The sequence below is a fragment of the Bombus huntii genome, chromosome 8, assembly GCF_024542735.1.
Source record: "Bombus huntii isolate Logan2020A chromosome 8, iyBomHunt1.1, whole genome shotgun sequence".
NCBI lineage: Eukaryota > Metazoa > Arthropoda > Insecta > Hymenoptera > Apidae > Bombus > Bombus huntii.
This window is the reverse complement of record NC_066245.1, coordinates 2,063,680-2,083,282: the sequence shown is the minus strand read 5'-3', so window position 1 is coordinate 2,083,282 and position 19,603 is coordinate 2,063,680. Positions and strand designations below refer to the sequence as shown.

Here is a 19,603-nt window from a genome sequence, read left to right as displayed (position 1 = left end):
TTTTGTCTCGTCGTTCTATCTGGCAGACACATCGAAGAGCACATAGAATTATTTTATCGGAAATGTCTCAACTAGCGTTTGATATCAGCAAGGTATGACAGACAACCATCAAAGAGAAGGAGAAAATAAATGTCCTCGCGAAGGGCCGATACACTGAAAATTTAAACGAACAGCGACTGTGTAGCCGGAAAAATCTATATCCTCGACATATTATATTCAACGGAAATGGAGACACGAATACGGCTTTTAAAATTGAAATTACCGAACTCACTGTTAACACGTTTCAGGATAGTTGTCTAAAGACACGTCTTTTTCATGTTACAACGTCGCTTGTATATTTTTTTTTATTGTTTTTCTTGCTTGTATAAGTATCTATAATTTTTGAAGGCAACAGGCAAAGAACACGATAGATTAAATTTTTATTTCTTACACGGGAACGATATAATAATTTTGGCAATATTATCGTATCCCGTTTCGAGATCCAGTCGGACTGCAGAATATGTGCTGGAACGAGGATTACACGGGTTCAATTACATTGTCATGCCAAGTATGTTGATTCGAAAGCACGCGTTTCAGCCGTGCGTTCACTCGCACTGAATTTACATATCCGGCATGCCATGGAAAACCTTGTTATTTTGCGAGTCATGCGCTTTTTCTCGTCAGAGTGTTTTAGCATGGTTTAAAATTACAAAATACGAATTACCGTATTGGTTCACCTTGTTAGGTATTTTCCCATGCACTAAGCTTTAGTAGGTAGATAGAGTCGCTCGAGTTTTTAAATCATGATATTCTATTTTACGCCTGTTAACTGCGGTATAAATGCCGTCGATTTAGTAAGAATTATTCGAATGATCGGTAAGAATTGTTGATATCGTCATCCTATGATACCAAATCTATACAAAAATTCCGTTTATCACTGTTAAGTGGCAACCACGCTATGGATTAATTTGAATTGTAGAATATTCAGTAGAGATAAATTTCTAGTAACCACAGGATACTGTAGAATATGAATTTTTATCGTAGAATGACGAAGTTTGCAGAGGAATCCGTAGGGCATTCTGTACTTTTGCGCATAAACGTGTACACAAGGGAGTATGTTAGAGATTCTAGAAAAGATTTCTACAAACTTTGTTCCGGATATTGCAATTTCCTTGGTACGTTGAAATAGATTAAGATATTCCTTACTTTTCATTGCATGAATTTTTACAGTAAAAAGGAACAGCATGTCGGAACAGAATTACGAAACTCGAGAATTTTGAGCAAATGTAGTACCTTATGTAGCCGGAAGGAGGATTCGCCGCGCTATTCTTGTGACGGATGTCATCGTCGATGTCTAAAACATTCGCCAGTAAACTCTTGCTACTCTTCTCCTTCAGTTCTATACTCTTCCCTCTTCGGTTTCCTCCCAGAATGTTCTTCTTTGTGATCTTCTTCCCTGGACGACTCATGCGCAGCAAGCACGGCAACCATTGTAAAAACAACGTTTTAATCTATGTGCAACGGAGAACAAGATTTATACGTGTTACTTGAAATCGATAGCCACTTTTATTCGCTTATAATTAAAACCGATTATATTCAGAATTTATATTCATTGTATTTATCTAACGGTTTATGAAATCCACTCGAACATTTATTTGGCACGCATTTCTCGTAAAAATATATACGTAAGCTATTTTTGTTACGGAGCGCGCGTTTACTTTGAAAGTGGTATAAGTCCATTTCCAGTAATCTGTAACCTGTCGAAACAGTCGAGCCACCGATAATCAAAAACGAACGATATTGAAATTAAACAAGAGTATCTCGCTTTTCTTATTTATAAATAAAAGCGTAAAACATGGATTCTGAATAATTACAATTTAATGAATCGTACAGTGTACAGTCCACTCATGATCTTGAAAACAGATATTGGTTAATTGTCGAAAAGAACGTGTTTGTACGATGAACTCGCATCCACTTAAACATATCGTAGAGACACGAGCACATTAATTACACGTATCGTTAATAGGCATGAAAGATTGATTTATTTCTGTTACGAAATTAAATTTCTTTTCTATAAGCCATGCTTATTTTCATCGAATATAAATGTAGGTAGAAGATTTAACCAATACGAAATCCTTCGTTTCTCTCGTGAAATTATTCCGCGCAATTGGAATTACTTAATGCCATATACACCGAGCATGGTACTTTTCTCTTGTACGTTTGCGGGAGATCGGTATTCTTTGTTTCGCGGTGCTTGCTTCCATCTGGAAATAATGGCACGGGAAAGTACCGCGCGGAATTTTTCGTAGCCCGTAGGATTCTTGTCTCCGGTTGAAGTACGTTTCCCCCTGGTTTATGAAAGTTCTAGTAACCAACGAACGGCCAAGAGGAAGCGCTAACGCCTCGAAGGCACTTTAAACTTTCAGCTACTAAAGCACTGTCTTTAATGGCTGTAATGGCCACTGCGGATAAGGGCAGAGTATTATGAACGATGGCATTAGCTACATTTTGCATACATCTGTCAAAGTCCTTTCGCGCTTTGGTAAACTGAACGAGTTCCGAAAGCGTGCGTCTTTCGCTTCGTTATCCGTTAAAAGGTTCGATATTACCCACACGAAGTATCATTAAGTGGTAATTTATCATTTTTTTTCGGTGTTACCTATTCTTTTTACCGATTGCTTTATCGATCGATTTAAAGAACCGATTGAAATAGAAAGACAGACAGATTTTACAATTTTGTACTTTAGTTTCGAGACATTTTTACGAAAAATGCGCAATTGTTGGAAGTAAATTTTTTAGATATAACATTTATTGCCCTAATTTCTCACCCTCTGTATTTCATAGTGAAAGCAGGTCACGCAAACTTGAATTTTGTCTTTTGTTGCTCGAAGGTAATAAAACATCCGATCAAAAGCAACCATAATTATCCTGTCTCTAAGCGAGAAACATCGTGTTGATTTATTTATCTTTCTTAGTCATGAAAGGATCAAACGAGAAAGGTGAATAAAACGCAAAGAAAAATGGAAAATACTTCAGTCAGTGTCAGAGATCTTGTAATACCGGAAATTATATTTAAACAAAATTCAAGTCGAAAAAAGTTAATTAAAATGTAGTTTGAACAGATTTCTTACCCACTGAGGCATCACGTATCTGTCTGGCGTCCTGTGATGAAAATTTAGTACTAACACCGTCAGAACGACGCTGCTCGCCACCATGAACATGATGCAATTGAAGTACGACCCTGAATTCGGGGTGTTCCAGAAGATACCCCGAAGAAAAAAACATAAAAAAGAGGCGATTAGTCACGGCAATGGATAGAGGATCTGCTCGACTCGTCACTAAGAATGAAAGACCGCAGGGTTACTTTCCGCAAGTTTCACACACAATGGACTATACTTTTGTGATTACTATCGAATCGTGAGATTATTTTCCTTTATCTATCCGATAGGTTTCACCCCTTATAATCTTTCATTCGATCCAACGACCACCTATGTTTTTCCACGCATACAAGGGATTCATTCAGACAGATTCAAGGATCGAGAGTAGGCAGAGTAGCGTCGACTATTAATATTTCAACACGGAACACTAAATCTATTCTTGTTTACAGCATTTTTATCTACATTCGCGTGGTGTACATATTACATCATGTAATATACATACTGGCCTATAAGTTGCCAATAAATGAACTGTAACGTAACATCTGCTCGATTGTTCGAGCAAAATTTCGTTTCTAAATTTAAAGCACAATTTTGAACACACGTACTGATCGATTATTCGTGGAACAAACACGTGGAAACACGTCGAATATTCTGCTGGTTCCGCGTTCTATACACGTACACACACGCACTCACGTACACACACTGAATTTATCCTAGGAGACCTAGCTGTTTCGAAGGAACTCTCGATCCTAGATCTCTGGTTTTAACCTTACGATCCAAGGAAGGGCATACATTTTCACGATCACACGGTTTTCGCATTCGTTCTCGGCGACCCGAGGCCGCGTTCTCGTCGGTCCTCTGCGGACGATCGTTCCAAACGGAGGAGAAAACACAGAGGCGAGAAAATAAAGAGAGGAAGAAATTAGGCGAGCGAAGAACGAAGAGAAGATCGTAAAAGAAGCGTACAGCACGGTCGAACGAGAAAGGAAGAGCCGAGCTGTATCTCGTAAACGGATATAAAACGGGTAAAGCGTACTTATTTGCGCGCGTTCGCACACCTCGCGAAAACAAATAAGCGGTTTCGCAAAAACGTTTTAATTTAGGCTTTGCCCAGCCATCGTGCAATCGACGACGAGAGGACTTGTTACCACGTCCCTTAACGCGTGTTCGCTGTGTATTCTGGCCTGCTATGTTGATTCTTGCGGACACACGGCATATACCGTGTGTGTTTTGTAAAGTCTCGTTTTTACGGCGTGATCGCGATAATGAACTGTCTGTAGTTTATTCGTGACGTATGATTTCGAATTCATAGATAAAACGTCTAACAAGTAGCACTGTTTAATCGACGATGAAATCACGTAGATTCTTTGATATCGATCGAAAGAACGTATTGCAAGACTCGTAAAAATATTTAAGAAAATGTCATTGGCGATTGGTTTAGGAGCTAGCTTTAGTTTCAGAAGCAGAGGGAAGCTAAATAAGTAAAATGTTATTTTGTACGACGATTACGCGTCGATACGTCGCAATTCAACGTACTGATGGACGAAGAGAAGCTCTTTGTATTCATTTAAAAATATTTGAATACATAGAGTCAGGAAAATTCTGTTTGAAGCTCACTGTGTGCTTTTAAAAAATAAAATATATAGTTTTTAACCTAATCGCCAATAGCATTCTTGAAAGTATTTTGCGAGCTCCTTAGCACGCCTTTTCGCCTTTTCAAGAAATCTATGCGACTTCGTCGTCAATTGAATAATATTCAATTCGTAAATTCGTTTGACCTATTTTCTAATCTATCACGTTGTATCGGATTTTGAAAAATTTACATTCGGGAATTTGATTTTGTATATTTAGGTAGGTTCGATTCGCTGAATTTAAATTTCTCAACTGTGATTGTAAATTCAATCGAGCGAATGCTTGAACGTTATGGAATATTATCGTAGATTGCTGAACCTAATATCCGACCTGTTATACGTGCACGTGCACATTTAAACGATAAGGATACGAGTAACGAAGTGTTAAGGAACGTTTTAATAACGTATCCTCTCAAATCGTCTGTGGTGATGTGTACCGGCAGCCTGGCTGATATCTTGAAAGGGAAACATCTAACACATTGGCATGCAACTACGAAATGCAATTACCACGAGGATGCACAAGTATTATGTTCTAGGTATTATGGCACGAATATTGTTACGTTGTATACGAAGGATGCAGACGAACGGAGCGGTAACATTTGCACAGAGGCTCAAGCTGCTCCTAGACTAATGATCACATTAATTTTACGGCTTGTTTTTCTCGTTGAGGAAAGCCGTACGTTAATATGCGACAGACTTACTGGGAGTTGTTACTGTATATCCTTGATCTGAACAGCGTTTTGTGACAGATGTTGTTTTCTGAAGATTATTAGTTAGATATTTGCAAAAGAATTTTGTATTTCATACGTGTTTCTAAGATAGATAGAATTAAGGTTGCATAGAATACGCATAGCCATGTCAATGCAGAAAATCGTAAAACTGTGAAGAAAAGTGTGCAGAGTGTGACTGTTTGTTTCTTCAATAAAAAATGAATTTATTTTATATGCGGGTATTTTTTTAAATATTTTAATACGTAGCATAATACATGTAATATGTTGTCTAAGTTGTACAAAGTAACACTTTGTCTGTGTGAAACGAGCCTTTTATATACCGTTTATCTTAAAAAGTACCATTAAAATTATCTGGATAAGATTGAAAGTTCTAACGAGTGCCCGATAGCGTAGTACGACAAATATTTTTCATTACAGAAATATTTCCAACGATCTTTTTCCATCTTCGCAATTCCTCGCTCGAAATCATTCGCAATTCGTTAAAAATCATTGTTCCTGCGATTTAATTCGCTTTGTTGGACCCTGTACTATCTTTGATCGGTAAACCTTGATAATGCAAATCCACCGTTACGATCAAACAATCATCGAGCTGCGATTTTCCGGTAAACGACCGAACGGGATAACGACCAAGAACGTTAAGGAGGAGAGTGTGGAAAATGTAAAAAGAGAAAGTAGAAGGAAAGGGTTAATCTCGGCGACGCGACGGCGCGAGAGAAAAAGCAACGTTAAAGAGGACGGCTTTTAAAGTCCGGATTATCTTCATAGCCGAGTTTAACGGCTCCATAAAGGCTGTCGTAAGCGTCACTGACGTGATTAATCGTTGTATACGAAAGCGGTTGCCTTCCCCTTCTTTCTTTATTAATGAATCCCAAAGCGCGCGACGGACTACATATTTACGATGGTTACAACTTTTGCTTCGCTTACACCACGGACAACCCTTCCTTTCGGTCCTTTGTCGCTTGTAACGACTTGTTAAGTTTGGACGGGTGGTTGGCTGGATATTAGAGGAAAATGGAAATTCGCGACGTGCTGTTAATTGAAAAAGATACCCCTAGCTGAAAGGGATCCAAGCGACTTGGACTCATTTTTCACTTTTCCATGTATATTCAAGTTTTTGACTCGTGGTCCGTCGTTTCGAAAATCTTATTTCCGACTGTAGAAAGTAAGGATCGAAGATATTCTTGGGGTTATAATCTTCGCAAATGTTTCCTTTAATATCAAAGCGGAATGATATAAGAAGCGGTGTTCAGAAGAAGCGGTAAGTTAAGTTATTCGATTTAATCGTTCGTATAATTCACCGGTCGAATCATCAACCGTATATTTCTTGATTATTTTAAAGATATTCGAAATTTTGGTCGGAAAATTATATTCCGTTATTATTATATATTGGCGCGGTCGAATAGAGAAATATTGTAAAGCTACAAATCAACCGGACTAGCCACCCTAATTCTTCTTCTTTCCTGAGTTCCTTCTATCTACGTCCTATCAGATTTCTCAGATTTACTACTTCCATTTCCATTTTCTTCTACTACAAATTTCAATTAAAATCCAGTCGTATATCTTGAATTTTGCCTCCTTCTTTTTATATTTCGTTCAATTTATCATCGTGTAATATCTCACGTCAAAGCGAGAGATTAATTCTAATTAGAGGCAAATCAGAATTATATGGTTAAATGGTAGAATTAAACGTTCCAAATGGTAAGAATTACGAATAAAGACATTTCCAGAAATACTGATAACACTATTCGCTGATCAAATTCTCCGCTCAATATCCATTCTCGACACCTTTGTCTAGCAAATTCTTTTCAGTCAGATAAAAAGTTATTTTCCGTGGATCCACTTTTCAGATGAAATCTAAAAATCGTACGATCTTAAATGTATACGCACAATTTCCAGAAAATGATATTTTCAGTCGGAGACAAGGCTGGGCAAACAGGCGTATTTATTACGTGCACACGCAAGCAAACAAGCTGCACGGTTTGCACGACAGACGCAAATTCCGATGATCGCTGCATACAGGGAAAACGTTTTTCGCGCAGCTTCATTAATATGTGCACGATAGCTCCACCCTCCTCGATCGTTCGTTAGAATTGACGAGGCGGGGTCGCGTTAATTCCCGTTGTACGTGAACGAAGCAGGAAAAAAGTAACGCAGCTGGCTAACATTCCCACAAACTATTCGATGAAAATGCGCGAAAGGTGGAGATAGCCAAGGTAAATGGAAACGATATAACGCTGCTATATGTCAAAGTTTTAAGATGGAACGCACGTTGACGTAGTCTCATCCAGAGTCCTACGCGTTTTGTGGAGGCAGATAATTCAGCCGAGCGATTTCATTCGGCTTTGTTTCAGTATAATCGTGATAGGCTTGTCTCGTTATAACACTAATAAAATTTCGAAGAATTTTGTATCATAGTATCATTTTGTAAAATGTTTCTATGAACGTTGAAATGTAAATTTTAGCTTTCCTTCAACGATCGAGTTATGTTGTTTTCATCCACGGTGTACCGTTAGCGTATCATAAAACTGGCGATGCAAGTAAACTTCATGGTCCTGGTCGCGGAAATAAATTTCCGTCCGATTGATCCGCTCGATGATACACATGTCGTTCGGAATCGAAAGAATACGCAATTTTTTTCGGCTGATATAACGTCAATATGGACCGTGTCGTTCCATTACATGGTCCAGTTAGCAACACGCGTTTAATTAACTGTTAAATACCAGTATTTGTATCGCGTGGCGACAAACAACAAGCTGTGTGCCTCCTCGTCGTTTAAACAAGAGATTTATTTGAATAGGATGCGAAATGGCGATTCTGTTTACGGTTTTTATAGTCCTTTCTTTATTCTCTATGCATAGTCTTCTTTATGAAAAACTGATATATTTCGAGATACAGGTAAAAACTGAATAATATGTACGTTTCAAAATTAAACGTCGATTTTAGATTAAGAAATTTATTTAAATAACGATCGAATATTGTAAGTAGGTTGATTGTTCGATTATTTTAAGCTTCCTGTTAGTAAGCAAATAAAACTGAAGTTGAAACGAGTTCCGACAGAACGATAAGAGGTTAAAGAATTAAAGATCGATTCTGTGAAATAATTTCTTTTTGTAGAAAGTTGTATTTCAAATTCTGGCACGTTTTAAAAGATTCTGATTACGGGCGAAAATACGAGCGTGTTAAATATTGTATGGGAATCGTATCCGAAGTACGCTATGTAGGTCACATGTTACGCTACTATCAAACATTTATTATTACTTTCCATCGTTCGACGGTCGCGTGCTTTTCCGGAAACTCGAATCATTCGTTTCGTTGCGATCGATTTTACGAAGTTTTTTGTGACTGAGCATTGCTCGTCTGCTGAAAGGTACGATGCAACTCTGATACATGTATCGTGTCGAAACAAATATCGTGTAAAATAATATCGCAAAAGATGACATCTTCAATTTTGGAAGAGGAACGTGGTGGAGGAAAGGCAAACATTTTGAAGATCGAACTTCAGAATTTTTGGAAAACAAGGATTTTCTAAACTTTAGTAACGTAACTATCTTTATACGATATCGATAGGCAATAATTGTTCTTTTAAAAGAGCTGGACATCAACGACAAAATGATATTTTAGCTGGAAGCTTACTACAGTTACTTCATATTCGTTCGTTCGTTCGTTTATTTATTTCCTTCATTTTTCTGGCTTTGCGTCACATACGTTGCGATTTATATCGTTGCATTTTATAGCTTTAAAATTATTCCATTCTTGTACTTTCCATTTTTCACTCTGCCATTTATTATGATACTTTTCGTAAAAGTTCATTGACAGTACGCAAATATTGAAAATAAGATACGAATAGCGAAGGAAAGAGGATGAAAATGTATGGACGAATTTATGATCTTGAACTCATGATTTTAAAGGTAATAACGAGAAATAATATTATAGTATTGTCTTATACTTTGCTATTTCGGTTTACTTCTCTCTGTTTACTGCCTCGTTGCCAAAGGAAATGCCTGTTAATTTAACTGTTATTTGCTTTAAAGATGGCCGATCTCAACCCACGTTGTTTGACATTTTCAGAGAGCGACCCGCTTCTCTGTTTTAAAAATGACAATGTCAACGTGTTGACAGTGTTTCTGACAACAGTGAAATTTGCGAATTTCATTGGATTCCATAAAAACAATGCACGATGTTTTACAACTGTCTAATTAAAACACATTTTATTTTTGTTTCGGAAGCGCGAGGAAATAAATTTGTAAAATTATTTACAATTCGTGAATTCTTTTCGCAACAATTTATATCATATATATAAAGTTCCTATAAATATTTGAAATTTTTGAATTACTATATGTACTATATGTACAGTGATACAGGAAGCATCGCTTCTTTTACTTACTACAAATACTTTTGTCTCTTTTTCACCGTAGGTATCCTCAAAAGTATTTTTAATTTTATATTATCCATTTTGTTTTATAAATCACCTACGTCTCTTTCCTTCTATAGTATTTTTACATATTTCGCAACTCTGTTCGAACTATACAAATACTTTTGTCTTCTTTCCTCCGTAGGTATTCTTAAAAGTATTTTTAATTTCATATTATCCATTTTGTTTTATAAATCACCTACGTCCCTTTCTTTCTGTAGTATTTTCACATATTTCTTTAAATTTATCTGCAAACTAACGTTCAGCGTATTCTCATCGATTTAACAAGTTCAAATTACTTTCCAGATTGTATCCATAATTGATGTTCTTTGTATCGCTGCGATATACAGACCTGCACCTGTCTTTTCTTTTAATAGTTCGAAGCTTCATAACTCAAGCATCGTAAAGTCCTTTGCCGACACCTATAATCTATCTTTTCAGGTTCCCAATTTCTCATCGTTTCTATTTCTCTATTTCCTTCGAGTTTTGTTCCTTTTTCAGTTTCTCGCCGTTCAAAGAGAAGCTCACCCCCGGCACGAACCTTTTCATCGAAGGTCCTCGTTTATTTTGCTCTGACCCTTGATTACTTCGAACCATCGCATCGCTTTGGTTACAACGTCACGTACAACTCGTTCATCTCGTTCCTTCATCCAACTAGCTGTTTCCTCTTTTTCCTTTTCTTTATAGCTCTTTCTTAGCTTTCTATTCGTCCCCGCTGTCCACTCGGTTGCTCGCGATTTTATGCTCTCAATCAGTCTCTTGATTACTTCACTGCGACAGATTCGCTCTTTTCTTTCTACTCTCTTTGTCTCTCTTTCCTTTTTATTCACTTTGATTTAGCAGATTTACTTTCTACTTTTTCTTTTGACCGTATAATTTCATTCCACAGATTTTCTCACTCACCCTTGTTTTCCATTTCGTTTTATCTCTCGATCAGTTTTCCCTTACAGCTGTTTATCGATTAATCGTCGTTAAAATATTTACGATCGAATACCACTATACATTTGTCTTGCGTCGTTTACAGTTTTTCCGTATCTCAAGCATACGTGGTACAAAACGAGTAAATAAAAGCTCTGGTATATTGTTCATTTACAGTTTGACTGATTCGTATCAATGTTGAATATTTTTAGTCACAAGTTTGTGTTTATGTATGCGACACTTTCTTTGGTTTCTCTTATGGCAAGTTTTTTGCCATAATACACGTATATCGTCGCAGAGGTTGAGAAATCGACAATTTTTCATCCACAATCCTTTCCATAGTCGCTCTATTATTTTCTGACTGCCTGTCGCGATAAGCACGTTCTTTTCATCGTCACGTAGAACTGTTTCTTTATTTTCTTTGTATCAATGTTCTTCATCGGTTCCGTTCTTTCTGTCTTTTATTTCCTCCTGTCTTTCCTCTTTTATAATTGCTCTTCTATCATTTGGTATTACGAATTCACCTTATTTGCATCTCAAGCACGGAACCCATTCATTTTGTAGATAATGATACTTGTTCGATCTAAACGTCTATCTTTTATACAACGTAATATCCTATTCTATAATAACCTATTGCTCGCTTGTATTTAGTTAAAAATTAACCGAGCTCTCATGTTCTGATAGATTTTTGAATTCCACTTTCTTCAAAATATTGCTTCAAATAAGACGATCGCTGTACTATAGCGAATTGGACTTTGTTAATCAACGTTATAAGAAAAAGTGGTAGAAAACGAAGGACACGTTTAATGATTACACAAAGGATATATCTTAACAAACACGAACATGGTACCCCATTGGGGGTAGCCACCCACATGATAATCAAACGGATAAAAAATTCTACCAAATGTCCAAATTGGACAAATTGTGAATGTGAAATTTTAAATAAAAAAAAAATGTTAATAATTGAGCTCATAGTATTGTGCTTTTTCCGTAATTTTCTGTCGAACACACCTGACGACTAAATGTAAGTATATGTGTCTGCAGCCAAGTATATGATTTTTATCGCTTATCGTTTATCACATAAATTTGACGAAAGGAATTTTTAGTGCGATACTTTAAAATCTCCTGCCACTAACGAGAACACTACGTAACTTCTGAAACGATCCAGTGAAAGAATCACGGCGATCAGCTGTGCTTCCTGAGAGTATCGCGTTAATGTTGCACAACCCCATTCGTTCCAACGTTACTTTCTCTGTACGTGGAACGTCTCTAACGCAACAGCGAACAAATCCTGCAAAGTTCTCCCATGGACGAAGAAGGATCGTTTCTCACGGTGCAATCGCAATTTCGCGTCGTCATGGAAAAGACAGCCGCGAGAGGGAAAAGCAAGCACCTTGTGCGCTCGCTTCCGGGGAAGCGTTCGCGATGTTTCGTCGAAGCTGCCCTCGAATATACGTTCGTCTCGGGAACGAACGCGCGGATACGGAAACCGAGACGACCGTGAAGGAATATCTGCGATTGCGGACTGTGATTCTGCTACGTATTTTCTGCGAAACTTGGTGTCTTTCATTCTCGTCTCTGGCGCATCAGATCGATGGATACGAGTTTTAAATAAGACATTTTAGCGACACCTTTGTGACATTTCTGTACAACGTGCTCAACGTGTAAATGTCGTCTGTGTCCTTTCGGCGTGACTTTTGAAATCTTGATTTGCTTTTGTGCATTTAAAATTTTCTTTAGGGTATTTTATCTCGAGAGATTACTGCTTCGTACTGTCTGCGAACGTGCAAAATACATACGCGAGGATGCAAATGTTGTATATGTTGTTTGAGGAACTTTGTCTTGGTTCTGAAAGTGATTTCTTTCGTTTCCGGGTTTAAGATTCTGTTTACGATGACGTTTCATTGTGAGGGACAAAGAAGCGTTTTATATCGTATAATATGGAACGACCATACGAAAATATGGATAAACTTTATATTTAGAATTGAATACGATTCGTTAAATTTGTTAAATCCAGACGAATATCCTGAAAAATGCGAATCTAACTATGGATATATGTAATAAGTGATAATTCCTTTGTAGATGTAAAATCTTCTATGAAGGTAAAGTTACATTTCTAGCTGTATAGTAATTTATTCTTCTTCGAGCTTTCGTCTAAATATTTATTGAACATTTTGATAATTTCTTTATTTTTGAATCAATACGAGTCGATAGAACTGTGGTTTCAATTACAGATAAGAAATAAAAATTTAAGAAGAAGGCAACTGACGGTATGCGATGAAACACAGGAATTAATTAGTAGCAAGATGATGTATATTCAGTTACTTGCATGTGTGCTTGTTCCATTATACATGGCTATTAAGTTGCACACAGGTTAAAATTTATTTCGCTGCTGGTGGCGTATTCTACGGCAAAGGAAACGGGGAAGGACGGAAAGGGAATATTTGAAAGGCGAAAATGTGTCAGCATTCCATTAAAGAGTATTTTTCCATTAAAGACTAGAATTTAAATAAACCTGAAGCGAAGGTTACTGCCAGAATTATGTTTTGTCGAAACTCGGCGTTTAAGAAATACCTAAGATAGATAGTTACATTTTTTTTTAAAGAGATGAGTAATACACGTATCGTTGAATTTATCATTGTCAAAATAATCCGACATAATTAATCATCAAACTCAAACGTTACTAATAAACAATCCAATAAAGATAAAAACTAGTATACTAAGAATTATAGTTTCAGTCCGGCAATTATCCTTAAATTTTAGTTATCTGCAGTGACTTTCATCGAACACTATCTTGTCGAACCAAGAAATACCATTCGACAATGCCTTAGCCAGCCTCTATGGAGCAACTCGGTCAGGACGAATTCTCTTATTTCGTTCTACGCTGTTCTAAATCAGACGTCGAACCTTATAGTTTTGTTATTTTAGCCGCGTAACCCGCGTAATGGCGCACGTAGCCGCCTGTTCCACATTACCGCGCTCATAACGTGTTTTCCGCGTGCGTGGCGATCATTTCCGGGATGCATTACGATCTGTTCGGTTCGCCACCGAGATTCCGCGGGAAATTACAGCCTGTAGAGTGTCACGGTTGCGAAACTGCACGTACAAAATTTCGATTTCGTTTCTTTTCGCCATTTCATTTTGTTTCCCGTTCTTGCTCGTTCACCCGGCTTGATTAATTTGAGCACTTCGATCGTCTCGTACGTGACTTCCGCTCGATGAAATAGCGGTCGACTTCGGATGTTTCATTTTTCGCGAGCTCTCACAGGCTACCAACGACGAAACGCGAGGTTTCTTTAGTTTGTTTGCGTTCGTCGGTATTTATAAGTAAAGTCAAATGCATTTGTGGAAAGAAAAGATGGCGATTTTCAATGTTTCTCGTTTTCTTTGTAGCTCGTTAAAATCGTACACGTCGCTCCATTAAATTAAGAAATTTAATTGCATTTAAATCAAGGTTCTTCGTTGTAGAAAGCGACGATACGAAGCTTTAACAGCTCTGGTTCATTTAATACGTGTTTCATAATGCGTTTCTCACCACAGAGCTGTCCATAGCTGACGTTCTATCGTTCGTTTGACATTGAAAGAAACAATTTGTGCACAATTTATAGAAACGAGAATGGATACAATCTGCGAACAATAATTCTATACATCCGCACAGAATGTTGCACATAGAAAGCTTGATGGACGTATAACTGACATCGTAATTACTAAGCTAGAACAAAGATAGTTCCTGCGTTTCAAAACTGAACTTGGACAGCACTGAGTTAGTATGTCGTTTTTCAATTTTCCTGCATCGTGACACATTGAGCTTAGAAACTACGGTTACAAACTTTGCGTTAAATATATTCTACCACTCGTTCGTGGTAATTACCATCGAAAATTATTGTAACGTACAATGGCCTGGCTTGGCCTATCTTCGTCTCAAGCGAAGGTACAGATACATGCATAGAAAATAAGCAAATTTGCATGTTTTAACAGGATTTCTTTTTCGATGCGCTCTCTTTTACATGGATATGATATCCGAATAACGTTCATCGTAAGTAATAATACCGACTATACCGCAAACTGCAACATGATAATGATGCGGTTTATCTTAAAAACTATTTTCTTCACGGGCAATCTATTATCCGGTTCCTTTCTTTTTAACAGCATCTAATTTATAGCGTTCGTTCGAAGATCCGTCAATGTGTCACGATTAGTTTGAAAAACAGCAGTCTGGATCTCGTCTCGACGAAAACGAGCGTCCATAATCGAATAATAACCGGTTTCGCCGCGGGAAGCGATACTCGTTCGAATTGAGTCGATCGATCTTCCTCTGATTTCCGTTTTACGATGCGCGAAGATCGTTTCCCTTCCGACCGATACGACCGGTTTCCTGTGATCGTCCCGATTTTGCCACCAACGAACGATCTAACCGATGCGTGCTGCACTTTTGGCTGGTTGAGAATCTACGCTTAATTGAAACGCTCGTTGCTGGGCTGTTTAATATGTGATTGGTCGCACGTGACCGTATCACCATCGATATCGAAGATATCGATACGGCACGGCACACGCAGTCAACATTGAGTTAATGGAACTGCGGCGATTCGATTCGATGGTTTCGCACGATTAAAGATACGCGCCAATAATCCAATGGCACGCTGGTAGTTTTACGAGCTGATTACGCGAATTTTTGCGTTCGTGGATAACGTGCTAGCTGTTTTAAAATTGCTCTGCACGAAATTAAACCGGTCGACAAAATCTGCGACCGATAGCAACGGTATTTAAGCAGAAAATTGCTCGTATTGATATTGCAATGCTTTTTCTTTTTTTACAATTTTACCCTTTTTTCTATAACAACGTTGTTATCACATTTTATGTAAACAGATATAATTCACGCAAGATTAGGAAAAATTTTGAAATCCGGCGTTCTATATTTTAGAAAAATTCCCGTCTTTTCGTGAGATTATTTGAGCAAGACAAAAAGTATCGAAAGATGCCGTTCGAACGTTGGAAAATAAATCGAGAAGATCGCCAGAAGATCGAAACGCACAGGTGAGGACAGTGGTGAAGGAATATGCTTGGCAATATTTCATAAGGCGCGGACTTTTTACGACTAATTGTGGTAAACGCAATGAATCCTGGGTAATGAACAAGCTGGCGAATTAGCAAGAAGCACGGACGCGGTCGCGAGAATATAAAAACAGCGGTGGCAATTAGTTTCGTCCAATCTTGTCGGGGATGTGCAGCGCGAAGACGGTTAAACAGCGTTAAATAACGCTATTATTCGGTGGTCTTGCGAGGTCGTCGAGTAGGAAACGCGGACGGGTCGCCCGTCGGAAACGGTCGCTCGGTCGGCGTGCTTTCCGCAATTTGAAACCTTTGCCCAGCTTCATGGTAATAAAGTAACTACGCCTGCATGTTCAGCGGTGCCACTTCGTGTACAGAAGTCGTGAGTGAAGCTAAAGAAGTAGTTCTAGGACGTAGCAGCGACAGCAGCAACAGAAGAAGAAGAAGAAGGAGGAGAAGAAGAAGAAGAAGAAGAAGTAGAAGTAGTAGAAGAAGAAGAAGAAGAAGAAAAAGGGGAAGAAGAACAAGAAAAGTCGTTGAGAAGAGAAGGTGAAGGAGGAAAAAAAGAAGTAGAAGAAGAAGAAGGAGAAGAAGAATAAATGGCAAGAGTTGAGCGATGCAAAACTGCTCGGAGAGATGGTACGTCATCTAACAAATATGCTCGCGTGTTCCTGCTTTGTTGGAAACGATATTAAAGTGCTTCCATGCTCGACAGCGAACTACCGTTCCAGAATCTCATGAACAACGCAGATAACCGGTGTCGTTGAGACTTTAGAGAGTTTAGTTGCTACGTGATGGACGCTCCGACCCTCGTTACCGAAGAGCGGCGTGTCGTAAGCCTAGCTAAGACCTTGGAAATTCCTGGATGCTCGGCCAACTAAATCTCCGTAGTCTTTATTTGTCCTGAACAGGAAGCGGACCGCGGTCTACAACTTTCAGTTACAGAGGGAAGAGTGATGCAGCGAGTGATCGTGAATTCCTTGTACGCTCCAAGAATTTTAAACGGACAATATTTTCAAGAAGCCGGTACTCATCGGTCAAAGGAGGCACTTTTACGTTAAAAAGATACAAACAATTGACAATAAACGTGTAATGCGAACTCTTTGTTTCTATTACATCTTTTACATATTACTGTTGTATAATATTTATATCGTTAGATATGCATACATGTATAATACCACTCGTACCAATTCACGACCATGCTTGCATGGAGAATAAAGCCAAGTCGTTCTAAGATCGCGCCACGACGTTCTTCGTGGCAGACTTGCGATGTGTGCGACTTTCAAGAAACAGATTCACAGCTGGCCAACAACGCAATCTCGGAAATAGGGAGGAAGAACTGCCTTGCAGAATAGTCAAAGTAGCAATTAGCAGACAGCGATAGGGGTAGTGATAATATAGTGATCAGCCCAGCCTCCTCGCGTGTTTCAATCATCAATATGACTACGAGAGTTCAACATTTGCCATTGCACAGCGACAATACGCAGGCTACAAGTAAGTAGTAGAAAAGGGTGAGTGTGTGTGTGATCAGCCAAGAAAGAAATTAACCCTCGAGTGGTATTAAAGGCGCATTTGCGATCTCAAATCGCAGATTTGATCGTTTGGTAATTAGCATCTCGAGTACCTCAAGCGTATTACAAGCTCATCGAAGCTTTCTATCTCTTATTGTTCGATTCGCAAAGCTTTCTATCTCTTGTCGGCCAATGCGTGTTTTTTCAGAAAAGAGATCATTATTGGTATACTTCCATGCTCCATGACTACTGATACCTACTGTGTATAAGTTGCTTTAAGCGTTTCCTTTTCGTATTTTGTTTAATGCAGGCTTAACTTTGATAAAACTTCATCGATAATATTGATTCAATTGGGCAACAATCGGACGTAGTGTAAGTATAGAAACGTAATTCTAAGTCGAAGGAGATTACACAAAATGTATAATGAAAGGAAAAAAATAAGGTTTTAAATGCTTAAGAGATTATGATATTGATCTAGAGAATCAGAAATGTTTAATTGTAAGGGTTGAAAGCGTAATGCGTGTGATCAAATATTTTCCAGTAATTTAAGTATGTTCGTGGCAATGCGTGAAACGTGATTGAAGGAATCGATCTGGAAATAGAGTGACTTAAGAAATCAAAGGAATAATGAAATGTCAAATGGTTATCAAACAATCAAATAATAACTGATATCGAATTATCAAATGATACTGACGGAAAATCATAAAGCACAAAGCTTAATTTTCTCTTTCAATAATAAGCGTTTGTGTCGTGTCTTCGAAATCAGAATTTTCTCATCTCAAGCGTAACTGTATTTTGTGACCGGATCGATGTATTCGTTAAAAATAGAAGTAATAATTGCTTAAAAACTTTTTCCTATTTTCCTGGTATTCTTATTTCTTCAGATATTTATTTGTCAGTTATTCTTCGCTGTAGCTAACTTGTCGTAATAGCATATCGTCTCGAAACTACCACTTGAGAGTTAAAACGCAGCTTGAGAAATAAAAAGACAGAGAGAAAGGAGAGAAAAGACAGGAGAGAGAAAGAAAGAGATAGCGTAAACGGTGCTGGAAGAGATCATTTCTCTGCTTCAAAGCTTTCGCAGTGCAACGTATTAACGTATGTACGTAACTACAGCCCCGTGCATACTAATACACAAGGTGGTTCGTTATGATATACATATATCTTTGTACACTCGAGAACCAGAATGGTTATTCTGGTGGAAAAATAAATCGTGTTCCGTGAACAAGATTTTGGCAAATAGAGATTTATTCGCGAGAAAGTAACTTCAAATATTTTTATGGAATACGGACGCACTTAACTAAAATTCAGTCTATTTTTTCGCTTTTGATTTATTTCCAATCTTGCATTTGTTAATATCGATAAGAGACGTAACGAGGAACAAGATTCAAATATCGTTTCAGTATCGAAAATATATGCGCGAATCAGACATTATTTGAGAAATTATTTCAAAGAGACATTTATTCAAATGCAAGATATGAAATGAAATAAAAAAAGTTATTTAATTTGATAACTAAATAATAGAATAACTTGAATAGAGAAATCATTTGCTCGTTCGAATGAATTAACTCGTAACTATTTCAAATCTGGTAGATCAACATAAAAATTCATTGTAGCAAACGTTTCGTTGGCGAAAGTCTGTTGTATTTTATGCAAGGACAGATTGATTAATCGTAAAATGTTCTTTCGCCAGTTCACGACGAAAACTACCACCCGCCATGAAAATTGTCTACGTACGTTTACTCTAATCGTGGATTCTATTAATCTTTCATAGAACGCCGGACGTAAAGTTTCCGCCGTTTCCTGTTGCTAAATCAACAAGGTTGGATCGCGATGACACCGGAATGCCTAGTGAAAAATGCATCGGGTTCGTTCGTCCCGTTGTATCGTAAGATTGTGTTAAGTCCGTAGACGGCGAGTTATCGCGCTACAAAAGCAGTCCGTGCTATTCTACCAAAGCTCTCTGCTTATTTCTTGTGTTCTTGCGCGCACGGCTATGCCATAGTGACAAAGGGAAAATTGATTAAGTCGCGCGCCTCGACGATCGAGATCGTCGATTCACGCTTGTAACCGTGCGATACATTTTTATACTATTTTACAGCAATACACAGTTGTGCTGACTATAATATTTCTCTTTTCTTTAATTCAGAAATAACGCTGACGAATATTTTTCAATCATTTTGCAGAAAAATTCTTGGTACATATTTGTTTACGT

General features: G+C 37.9%; 1 protein-coding gene across 4 annotated transcripts in view; it reads right to left on the bottom strand.

The window, feature by feature from the left end:
• LOC126868934 (neuronal acetylcholine receptor subunit alpha-7) overlaps window positions 1-19,603 on the bottom strand; it is a 268,344-nt gene that overhangs the window by 6,297 nt on the left and 242,444 nt on the right. For all 4 annotated transcript variants that reach the window (XM_050624949.1, XM_050624946.1, XM_050624947.1 and 1 more), the window contains 2 exons: window positions 3,111-3,220; window positions 1,273-1,490 (listed from right to left, as the gene is read on the bottom strand). In XM_050624949.1, coding sequence (XP_050480906.1) covers window positions 1,273-1,490; window positions 3,111-3,220 — 328 coding nt within the window. The remainder of the gene's footprint in view (window positions 1-1,272; window positions 1,491-3,110; window positions 3,221-19,603) is intronic.